The following is a 12,704-nucleotide window of genomic DNA, read 5'->3' as shown; positions in this document are numbered from 1 at the left end:
GATACTACAGTCTCCGAGTTGTTACACAACGATGCTCTGTAAGTGTCTTTTCCTTGACCTCGCCATGATTAACGCTCGCACAATTTTTAAGTTATGTACCTCTCAGAAGATTTCAGGTCGGGACCTTATCCTCAGAGTAGCAGATGACCTCGCTGCCTCTTACACACTGCAGTCTCCCCTTACAGCCACTCGATACTGCCAATGGCCAATAAGGAATTAGAAGGTCTTCTCAAATTCAGGTTTCCTGCAGACAACAAAACAACAAAGGGAAATAAAACGTCAAGTGCAACAAGTACGTGTGCAAAAGATGCCGAGCAAAAACTGTTGTCGGCTTTCTGAATCGCTGAGTAGGCAATTCTGTCACGTCCTTTTTCTTAAATATACTTAAATATCTATAATTATAGGCTGAAGTTATTTGTTCTTATGTTTTATTTCCTTCATTGCAATAACTACAAAAAATGCAGAGCATTTTAGTCACCTACTGCTTTTCAGAATGTTTCACAAATATTTGGTGCTTATCTTATTCTTCTATAAAAGGAAAAATACTATTAATACTCACATAAACAATATGTTTTGATTCTGTTTCAATCTTTTTATAAAGAAAAACATTACAACATTGCTTTACCAAATTTACGAAAGATTGTGGAATTTCTTCTGTAACATTTAAAATAAAAAAAAAAGTTTACTTAGAGAAAATTTATATTTGACCATGTACTGTTCATTTTAGAGACGTATTGTCAACATGAAGACGCTTAAAATACCACCCAAATACGAACAAAATGGTGGTTTTCTACTGCGGGTCAAAAATGACCCACCAGGGGTTTGGCGAAGTCTGGTTCTTTTAGTGTTAGGAAGTGATGGTTGACGCAGATCCAGTTGTGGCTCAAGCATGTTCTCACACGGAGGGTGCTGTGCAAGGGGGAGGGTCTACTCAGTGACGCTGTGTTTCAGAATCGCCCACAGCAGGACAGGTCCAGGAGGTGAAAGAGGCTGCAGTTGTGGACCTGGGCACCCTGCTGGACGCTGGAGGCAGCGCCGTGGTGACTCTGGTGGCGGGCGACACCCGTCTGGCAGCGCACAGGGCCGTCCTGGCCGCCAGGAGTCCCGTGTTCGCCGCTATTTTCAGCCACGGCACGCTGGAGGCCGCAGTCCCAGACGTGGGGGGCCCGCTGCTGCGCCACCTCGTGGCCTACATGTATACCCTGCAGGCCCCGCAGCTGGCCAGAATGGACCCCCAGCTGCTGGTCGCGGCTGATATGTACGGCTTGTCAGGCCTGAAGGCACAGTGCGAGCAGCAGTTGGCTGCACAGCTGTCTGTTGAGACTGCGGTGGCCACAGCTGTTCTCGCTATTCGGAACTCCTATAGCACCCTTAAGAAGGCCGCCGCCGCCTTCATAAAGACTCATATTTTACACGTGATGGCCACGAAGGGCTGGGCAGATGCGCTACATTGTCAGCCTGAAGATCTGATTGAAGTGCTGAAGCTGCTGTCTGAGCCACCGGCAGAAACCAGGTAAATACAAGAGAAGCTACATGTCTATGTTGACCAGTCCTGTGTAGTTCTGTGTGTGTGCGTGTATTTCCAGCTCATTTACGTGTATCTGTGCAGCAAAATACATCATCACTGACAGACATTTTCTGATATCTCGCGATGCTTTCATTGATTTCTCAGTTTAATGTTGTTGTTGTGGTCTTCAGTCCAGAGACTGGTTCGAAGGAGCTCTCCATGCTACTCTATCCTGTGCAAACTTTTTCATCTCCCAGTACCTACTGCAACCAACATCCTTCTGAACCAGCTTAATATATTCATGTCTGGGTCTCCCTCCACAGTTTTAACCCCCCACGCTGCCCTGCAATACTAAATCAGTGACCCCTTGATGCCTCAGAATATGTCCAACCAACGGATCCCTTCCTTCAGTCAAGTGCTACAAATTCCTCTTCTCCCCAATTCTATTCAGTATATCCTCATTATTTCTGTGATCTACCAATCTAATCTCCAGCATTTTTCTGTAGCACCACATTTCGAAAGCTTCTATTCTTTTCTTGTATAAACTATTTATCACCCATCTTTCACTTCCATACATGGCTACACTCCATACAAATACGTTCAGAAAAGGCTTCCTGACGCTTGAATCTATACTCGATGTTAACAAATATCTCTTCTTCAGAAACGCTTTCCTTGCCGCTGCTGGTCTACATTTTATATGCCCTCTACTTCGACCATCATCAGCTACTTTGCTCCCCAAATAGCAAAACTCATCTACTACTTTAAGTTCGTCATTTCCTGATCTAATTCCCTCAGCATCACCTGATTTAATTGAACTACATTTCATTATCCGCCTTTTGCTTTTGTTGATGTCCATCTTATATCCTCCTTTCAAGACACTGTCCTTTTCTTTCAACTGCTCTTCCAGGTCCTTTGCTGTCTGTGACAGAATTGCAATGTCGTCGCCAAACCTCAGAGTCTTTATTTCATCTCCATGGATTTTAATTCCTACTCTTAATTTTTCTTTTTTTTTTCCTTTACTGCTTGCTCTATATATAGACTGAATAACATCAGGGATACGCTACGGCCCTGTCTCAGTCCCTTCCCAAACACTGCTTTCCTGTCAAGCCTGACTATTGTTATAGCTGCCATCTGGTTTCTGTACTAATTGTAAATAGCCTTTCGCTCCCTCTATTTGACCCCTGCCACCTTCAAAATTAGAAAAAGAGTATTCCAGTCAACATTCTCAATAGCTTTCTCTATGTCCGCTAATGTTACAAACGTAGGTTTACCTACCGTTAATCTATCTTATAAGTTGTAGGGTCAGTATTGCCTCACATCTTGCAACATTTCTATTGAATCCAAACTGGTCTTCCCCATGCTCGCTTTCTACCATTTCCATTCGTCTGTAAAGAATTCGTGTTTATTATTATTCTGCTGTTACCTGTTAAACTGATAGTTCAGTAATATTCACACCTGTTAGAATTAAAGAAGTACTAGATCAAACTGGGTTTATTACCGGATAGGTTAGGTTTAAAAAATCACTGGAGAACTTAATTATTCGTAGATTTATAAATGGTTTTATCATTATTTGCGGCCATTAGATGTGCTGCCTTATAGGTTCTGGTGTAAAGTATCTAAATAAGCGGTATATTGCTGTGAAGAGGGTAGGAGCTGTATCAGCAGTGGGGTGGACACAGTGATGTGCTGCTCACAACAGATGTACACCAGACACAACGATGTGTAGTGTCAGCAGCCATGGCAGCGACCTGCAGGCTTTATTCTGTGTGCTGTGCAATTCACCAAAATCTCTTTACTCAATATTACATATATTGTTGTCTGCTGTCTCTTCTGGTGTTCACGATGAGATACTTACAACCGACATATGCTGCATAAAGGAAGGATGGCGTTGATCAACAAGCGTGTAGTCCGGCGTTAACACCAGGAACTCTGCAGCGCAGTTCAAAGAGATCAGAAAAGAATTTAAAACTTTCCATCTCTGATGTTGTCATGACATAAAAATTAAACCTTGGAAAAAAATAGGTGCTGTACAGAAGACGGTCACACTGATCGCTATTTCCACATCACTACTGCAGTTTGATTTCTATGTTTCTCCTTCACTTTCTATGTTCATTTCTGAAATATACCTACGGTTCACAGAACAAACTTTGTTTATTCTCCCCAATTAGTAGAGTGTTATTAGATACAGGTCTTAAGATGTATGCTAGAATCCAAGAAGACGGGTGCGGTGCTGAATCGAATCATGAGGAAGACATCCGTTTCAGGACGTGACACAAGTACGTCTGCAGGAAGCTGTAGGTACTTACTCCTCAAACAGTCTGCGGCCACTTCAGGAGACAACAGGCCAGTCTCCGCAACCCTGAAAGATCCACAAAATGCGCACATCCACACAACGCTTCCCATTTCCTTTCGCCTTGTGTTCCGTTGTTCCAAAGTATATGTGCTGTAATTTGGACATTCCCATTCTCTAGCACATTAGGAGAGGTGGTTTTATTAGTCAAAACACTGTATGTGCTTCTTGGTGGAACATCTGTCAGTTGTCTACCAACCTGGCAACCTTGTTTGTGGTTCTCTATGCTGTTTCTAAATTCTGCCCAAAGAACTTCACAGTGTTAGGACATTCCCTACCCTATACATTGCAATTACTGATACATCTCCCACAATATGAGTATTCATAAGACCTTTTGTCTCACTATCATTTTCTATATGCTGTATCACTTAACAAATGCACCATAAAATCCTAATGCCCAATAGTTCACACATATTTGCTTTTTGCAGATGTTTTGTGTGTGTGTGTGTGTGTGTGTGTGTGTGTGTGTGTGTGTGTGTGTGTGTGTGTGTGTACAGTAGGTTCAGAAATTTCCTTTAGAGACTTATATGATTTGTAGAGGGGAGTGAGTACTGGAATCCATGTCCAGAAACAAACCGTTTCCCTCCTACGACGGTTTCAGTTCAGATGTTTAACTCATCCACTTCTGCTTGAGCAGCTGAGTTAGGTGTGATGCAGTACAGTTACTAGATAACAATTCGAAAGAAACACAACGAAAGATTCCTTTATCAGCTAAGCCTCCTTGTTTGTATTATCACTTAAACATTACGTGTTCACATTACTCCAAAACAAAAGATCAAGCTAGCATACTGTACATGCAGAAGGTAATGTTTAAGTGTTAATGCAAACAGATGTGTGGAACTGATAAATGGATGCTTAGCTGTGTTTACTTTCGGACTGTTACCTAATAACTGTATTACATCATGCCTAATTCACTTCTTGAAGCAGAAGTGAATGATTTAAACACGTGAACTCAAACTGTCGTAGAATGCATACAGTACATTTCCAGACGGAGTTCCTGTTCAACATATTACGTTCTCTCCACCCTCTACAAGTCCTAGTAGTTTGTAAAGAGAATTTCCAAACACCCTATGTATGCTTCCATCACTGATAGAGTTTCCACTCATCGACCTGTATCTTCTCCTCACTTGTAGCAACCACAGCTTACTTTAGTCACATTTAATGACTGATAATGATGTTATTCAATCTGTATATTGAACAAGCAGTAAAGGAAACAAAAGAAAAATTCGGAGTAGGTATTAAAATTCATGGAGAAGAAGTAAAAACTTTGAGGTTCGCCGATGACATTGTAATTCTGTCAGAGACAGCAAAGGACTTGGAAGAGCAGTTGAACGGAATGGACAGTGTCTTGAAAGGAGGATATAAGATGAACATCAACAAAAGCAAAACGAGGATAATGGAATGTAGTCAAATTAAATCGGGTGATGCTGAGGGAATTAGATTAGGAAATGAGACACTTAAAGTAGTAAAGGAGTTTTGCTATTTAGGGAGTAAAATAACTGATGATGGTCGAAGTAGAGAGGATATAAAATGTAGACTGGCAATGGCAAGGAAATCGTTTCTGAAGAAGAGAAATTTGTTAACATCGGGTATAGATTTAAGTGTCAGGAAGTCGTTTCTGAAAGTATTTGTATGGAGTGTAGCCATGTATGGAAGTGAAACATGGACGATAACTAGTTTGGACAAGAAGAGAATAGAAGCTTTCGAAATGTGGTGCTACAGAAGAATGCTGAAGATAAGGTGGGTAGATCACATAACTAATGAGGAGGTATTGAATAGGATTGGGGAGAAGAGAAGTTTGTGGCACAACTTGACTAGAAGAAGGGATCGGTTGGTAGGACATGTTTTGAGGCATCAAGGGATCACAAATTTAGCATTGGAGGGCAGTGTGGAGGGTATAAATCGTAGAGGTAGACCAAGAGATGAATACACTAAGCAGATTCAGAAGGATGTGGGTTGCAGTAGGTACTGGGAGATGAAGGAGCTTGCACAGGATAGAGTAGCATGGAGAGCTGCATCAAACCAGTCTCAGGACTGAAGACCACAACAACAACAACAATGATTTAATGTGTATTTACACAACATTACAATGTCTCCTGTGTTATGTAACCGATGTCTCCTTAATTTAAATCCAACTCTTTCCTTCGTTCTACAGGAAATCTTATCACAGTCTGATAGAACTGTATATATAGAATATAAGAGTTAAACATAATTTCTATTTTCATTCGAATAACAACTTCTGACTACATATCACGCATAAGTGTATGTGTAGAATGCTTCTGTTTGCCTTTTTTATCTTACTCATTGCTCATTGTTCGCTAGTTTATTGAGAGTGCTCGTTGGCCAATGTGAAACAAATATATTTACTTGCCTATTTTGGTGACAGTTAAACGTATTAAGGGAATAGCTGCACAGTATCACACATCTGTATCCCTTGCTTCTCTAAATTTCTTTTGGTGCACAGTTCAGAATCTGCTCTTCTGTAATTTACCAGCTGTGCATCCTACAGCCAAGTCCCTAACAGCTACCGATACAATCTGATGATAATGGTACAAGTTGTACATGTAAAGATTATTTCCATTTTTATTTCTGTGGGAATGTTGTTTTTATGTATTTAAACTACGCTGATGACTAGTTGTCGTATCAGTTCAACCTAAATGTTGACCTTAGCATGTACCTTTTATTTGTACTTTAATTTATTCAGCCTGTTGTTTGCTAAGCGATGCTACTAGTGTGGGGGCTAAACCGATTAGCACAGGGGTAAGTCCTTCATCTCAGAGGACCCACTACTGATGTTGAAAGTGTGTGTTCTATTAGTTGTGTCTGGACAAGTTCTCAGCAGCATTGCTGCCCTCTGTCCTCCGTGTGACTACACCCTGTGTCTCTGCACAGCACTCCAGCCACTGGAGACAGCGAGGTCACCCCCACCAGTCAGCTGCACATGGGCCACAAAAACTGCAGCAGGGCTCCTGTTCCAGTTGCAAAGCACACAGCTACCTGCCCCACACCCACATTTGATGATGCTTCCGTCTCTTTCCTGCGGTGAGTACTGTCGCTATGCACCATTTCCACATTCACCTTACCACTTATGAGTGCGTTAGCCAAGTGATCTTTTCCAAAAACAGAATTTCAATTGTATTTTTCGATAAAATAGAAGTTATAATTGTCAAGAAACGGTATTTTATTTGTTAATTTTTGATGTTTGTGTAAGCATGTATCATAGTGTATCTCGAGATATTTCTCTGGCAACAGAGTGTGAATTACAACCCGTTCAGACCACAGTTATTTGGCAAAGGTACTATAAACAACTTTTACTCTCCAAATGTAGTGAATGAATAGGTGTGTCGGGTGAAAGTTATCGTTTCAGTGGTGGTTTCCCATCTCCTAAAGTAAATTTGTATAAAATTGGTGTTACAGCTACATTTATGCATTGTAACTACAAATATTACTTTAATGAGAATAAATAATTATCTGCAAGTTCGTTATGGTCGTCAAAAGGAAATGATGATGGGTCATTATGAAGGAAAAGACGTAAAAATAATATCCATTAGCAGAATACAGTTATGGACTGTTGTAGAATGAAGTTTAATTTTTATGTGATTTCCTGTATTTTTTCCTTCAAATTATTTTTTGACGTGTCAGTATTTAGTAACAACTGCAAATTTGCACCATACTGGGTGTAAAATACCTGTTTAACATTTGCAACAAGCAGTAGCCTTAACTAGTAGGTCATCCTATCAAACGACCTCACTTGGCTCAAACTTTCAGCTGTCAGTTTTATTTCCATGTTTGTTTTGCAGACACTCTAATTGCGTTTCACAGGATGAGCCGAAATAGCTCCATTGAATGTATGGCGTCTGTAAGAGACGGAGGTTCAGTCTGCCACGAGAGCTGAATATGAGGTCGTCTGGCAGTAGCTGTTGGAAATCATTTGTTGGAACATCAGCCTAAATGAAACTGGAAGTCACATGTGCAGTCGTGTGGTGAGGCAGCCTAGTAGTAAAGGCGACTGCTTGTGATGAGCGAGAAATACGTATTCGACACCCAGTATGGGACAAATTTTCGGTGGTCACTACATAATGGTCAAGATGGCTGCTCACGTTAATCAGGCAATCCTGCTGCACGTGTGGTCAGGTCGAGTCGTGTGTATTGGCGTGCGGCGTCTTCTGTAAACAAATCCCTGCAATTGACAGTGTGTCACAGGTGTTGTGGGTACAGATCTTGACTCAGCATGGGGAAATTTCAGCGTAAATGGATCCTGATATCGACTTATATTTATGTAAATCGATTGTCGATGGTAGCAGATAATGGTAGTTGACTTCACGAAAAACTGTGAGTGCACATTGCATTACATTTGTTGCATATTTAAAGACCTGTTACCTGACATTTTAAAAAGCATGTTTTGCATTATGCAATTTTACATATAATACTGCATTGTTCTACATCACTAGTAAAGTTAGTTTTGAGCTATAAAAGGATGGCAATAACAATGAATTAGTTGCAGGAAATAGAGTATTAATAAATGATAGTAATTTAGAACAGAAAATAGAAACTTAGGAAAGGAATGATCTCCAAATATTATTTTACTGTTAAAACAAAATATAACATATAAATTATGATTTGTGTGATGCCATTCCATGTCGGAGGGCCTTGGCAGAAACGTTACTAAATGAAATACATCATGAGTGACTCCGAGTGTATTTGTTTATACTGTCTATGGACTAGTGATACTTATTATATCTTATCTAGGGCACACTATTGCACTATTTGTGTTGCAATGGCTTGATGTAGTTACCCATATACATGTCGTATGTGTGCTGTTATCTTGTATGTCTCTGAGCATGATGTTTTTATCTTTAAGCAGTGTCATAGGCTGGAGTGGAACCACAGAACTTAAACTTTAAGATTCGCCTCACCATATAGCATATTCCTTAGATGTAATGAGTGTCTCAGTTCTTCAGTTAGTCGTTTTCCTTCCCATTTTTAACTGTTGTATTGAAAATGCACATCAGGTAAATGAAAAAATCGCATGTGATGCCTCCTTTCTTATAGTTATATTTTTTTGTCTATTTTAGGTATTGAACCTCTTATAATATGAGTCTTTGTCTGATGTTGTTGCTGTGCTTGTGTCATTTTCTGTGCCTGCATCTACAACAATGTCTGTGGTGTGTCTGAGTTTGTGTTCTCGCAAGGATCGTGTTGTTGTGGTTGTTATGTGCTTGTCTGAGATCTGCCATATGAGTTTCCTCGTCTGTAGATTTCGTGCAGTGTTCTTGAAACATTAACAGTTGTGTTGCTTAGATCACACTATTTGGGTCTCGTAGCATTTCTTTGATGTCGTTATGCTCTGTTACAGATCTTATATGTGTGAGGGTGTTGAATGTAATGTTCAGGAGACCCATATGCCCCACACGTGCGTGTAGTTCTGTAGCTAAGGCCCACTCCATTTAAGCCCAGTCGCAATGTGAGCAATGGCACGGCTTGGGTCCGTATGCTTGTGATGAACCTGTACCTGTAAATTGTGGAAGAAGGAGAAAATACGATGGCCTTTGTCGGTCATCTCCCAGTTCACTTTTCAGGTGTCAAGGTGGCAGTTATTTAATTGACTCATGTCTACAATGTTTTCCCCTGTTATTACTGGAATCTTGTAGTGTGTACCCCTCTTGACCCAGCACACCACCGCTCTGTGGTAGATAATGACGTCAATGCGGCAAGACCCCAGATCCACACACAAGGCTTCTACTGACGTGGTGCCAAAAGCACGCAGCATTCTGAGTAGCATGCTCCTCTGTCGTAGCCTCACTGTGCTTCCATAGGCCACTGGACACAGGCAGTGTGTTTATGCACCTGTTGCGAAGCATAATAAGGCTTCCAAGAGAGCTGTGTCATGTTTGTAGCGCATGCACAGGGCCATATACTGATTTCATTGCCAATGCACTTACTGTTAAAGTCAAAGACAATGTATTTTGCACGTGAACAATGCGTATACATGCCCACAATTAGCAACAATGACAGTGTTCAACATGCCTTCTTAATATAATTAAGGTGTAATACAATAAGGTATTGTGTGACATAAGAATTTCTTTATTACTCAAGGGAATATATGGGAGCGAAAGAAGTATCGTAAAGTTTATATTTCGGTACAAAGTCCATAAGTGAATTTAAGGAAACACAACGCCTGCTCCACAGAGATTCCAGTACTTCGTGCTTTGGTGAACCAGGACGGTCAGCCATGGGCATGCATAAACTGTGGATCCAATTTACATTTAAAAGCCTCGTACACCATAGGTGGACTATACAATTCACAAACAGTAATACCTAATCATGGAAGACAGAACACTTATTCTGAAGTTACATCACGAACTGGAAACTGACAAGCATTTGCCAAATGTCGTGCATAAAAATAATGCAGGTGATGTAACACAAAAAGAGGTGCATGCTAACAGCCAACGAGAAGAAAGAATCGAAAAAATTATTAAAGAGACAGACCACAGCGAGAATCTGTAGAAATGCCACGTACCTCTCTGCTTGAGATGACAAGCAAACATGCACACCGCAAAACATACGATATTGTTAAACACAGTGTACATACTGTCGAGGAAATACTTAAAAATATATTGTATGTAGTATATTCAAAATTAGTGGAATCTCGGTAAAGTACGTAACAGAAAAGGAATTATACCAATTTATAGAGTTACGAAAACTTGAGGGACGCAGTCCCAATAAAATATCAAAAAGCGATGAGGGAACTACTGGAGAAGGAAACAAATGTTAAAACAGAACACAAAGCAAATTACGACAGAATTTAAAAGAATGGTCGAGAATTGTGTTAGTAAGTATATCAAGAAGAGAGCAGAACGTGTGTCGAGAAAGACTTTTGTTATGCATGGTTCCAATAATGTACAGGTAGAAGAAAGTTAAGACCTTTCTCGCTGACAGCTGTGCGAACGCGTAAAACACCTTACATAAAAGATCACAAGCTATGAAAGACTAAGTGCCTACGAATGATAACCTCAGAAACGGAGCGGCTTCGAACGTGCCAGCGTTGTCGGCATCTAGAGAAAGTGGCTGGAGACCAGTGAAACCACGAGCAGATATTGGTGTGTTGAGCGCCCACAACTCATCTCAGAACACTGAGGTCAGAGGTTTGTACAGCAGGGCGAGTGGTGATTTGTTGCAGATCTGGCGACACAGTATAATTCTGGTGCCGGTACAAGTGGTTCGCAGGACAAAGTTTGACACAAGTTGTTGAATGTGAATATTCATACTACATGACCTGAAACAAGTTTGCATGTGGACAGAATTAAAGCATCATTGTTGGATCTTGTCCTCTCGTCTTGTGTAGGGTGCCTAATGGATGCTTCGTTCTCAGAATGCTATACAACAATTCAAGCAAATAACTTTAATAGTTTTACTTCGTTAAAGCAGATTGACAATACTTAACTTTAATGTAAAAAGGAGTCGCAAGCGATGGGCGGAATGCAATATAAATTAGTCTAGTGCGATATGCAATGTTCAGGCAAGTATGTCTCTCAGTTTGTTGATCACAAATATCAGTTCTCGTAGCAGTCTCTGCTAGGCCATGCTAATGCTGTCCACTAATGTCTGGCCGAGGCTGGCAGGAGCGGCGCCTATATTCATTTCTTGCAGTTGTCACTCCAGTCATGGTGCGGTCCTAATCTGTGCACCATTGGCCCATGTCGTTTCACTGCCTTCTCTGGTCTTGCGTTCTTTGTCTTCGTTCTGGCGCCAGTGGTTACACCAGAACAGTCATTACCACTGTAGTGGGAGCAGGCTCATCGAGACTGGACAGTGGATCACTAGAAACGTATGGTCTAGTAGGATGAATCATGTTCTTTTGGTTACATTATGCTGATGGCAATCTCCAGACATGCCATCATCCAGGTGAATAGTTACCCAAAAGATGCACAACATATATGCTGGACAGTGAGAGCTGGACTATGTGGTGGGTGTAATCATCTGGGCTTACATGGCATCTGTAACCGATGCCACCATGACAGCTGAGGATTACCTGTACACTAATGCAGATAACCTGTACATTTTCACGCTTTGTGTCTTCCTCAATGACGATGACCCTGTCACGAAGACAGGATTGTGGTACAGTGACTGGAGGAGAATGATACTGAACTCGACTTGTCTCGTCCACATAATTTGCATGGTGTCAACCTGATGGAACACATCTGGCCCGCTATCAGACGGCACTTCCACTCTTACAAAACAATAGTCCATAATTTTCGAGAGCACAGTGTTGTGTAAATGTAGAGATAACACACACATAAATTTAATCAGAATTATGCACAGGAAGGCTAAATAAGGGTGACAGTTATACTGAATCTTCTGCAAGGTTCGCAGAAGAGCTTCTGTAAAGTTTGGAAGGTAGGAGACGAGGTACTGGTAGAAGCAAAGCTTTGAGGACGGGGCGTGAGTCATGCTCGGGTAGTTCAGTTGGTAGAGCACTTGCCCGCGAAAGGCAAAGGTCCCGAGTTCGAGTCTCGGTCCGGCACACAGTTTTAATCTGCCAGGAAGTTTCATTAACAACCTTGATTGATTATAGCCATATATCTATATAAAAACACAAATTTACGTAAGTCAGAGCTTCCAGATGAGCAGGAATTCCTTATGCAATTAACTAGTTCTTACCACGAGGAAAAAGGAATTTTTTCTTCTTTCTTAGAGTACCTTTTACATGTCAGTCTAGTAATACCAGTTATGGCAGGCGAGAAAATGAATCAGGTCTTAGTGCCCTGCATTTTAAACAGTACAACCATTGGTGCCTTAGACTTTCACACATAGCAGAGGCTAACAGTCGAATAAACCCGCAGGTGG

General features: G+C 41.1%; 1 protein-coding gene across 2 annotated transcripts in view; it reads left to right on the top strand.

Moving 5' to 3' along the window:
• The window catches only part of LOC126212803 (ankyrin-3-like), a 53,658-nt gene that overhangs the window by 28,430 nt on the left and 12,524 nt on the right, over positions 1-12,704 (top strand). For both annotated transcript variants that reach the window (XM_049940210.1, XM_049940211.1), the window contains exons 4-5: positions 952-1,513; positions 6,750-6,899. In XM_049940210.1, coding sequence (XP_049796167.1) covers positions 952-1,513; positions 6,750-6,899 — 712 coding nt within the window. The remainder of the gene's footprint in view (positions 1-951; positions 1,514-6,749; positions 6,900-12,704) is intronic.

The sequence above is a fragment of the Schistocerca nitens genome, chromosome 11 (genome assembly GCF_023898315.1).
Source record: "Schistocerca nitens isolate TAMUIC-IGC-003100 chromosome 11, iqSchNite1.1, whole genome shotgun sequence".
Lineage (NCBI taxonomy): Eukaryota > Metazoa > Arthropoda > Insecta > Orthoptera > Acrididae > Schistocerca > Schistocerca nitens.
This window is presented reverse-complemented; position numbering and strand designations above follow the sequence as displayed.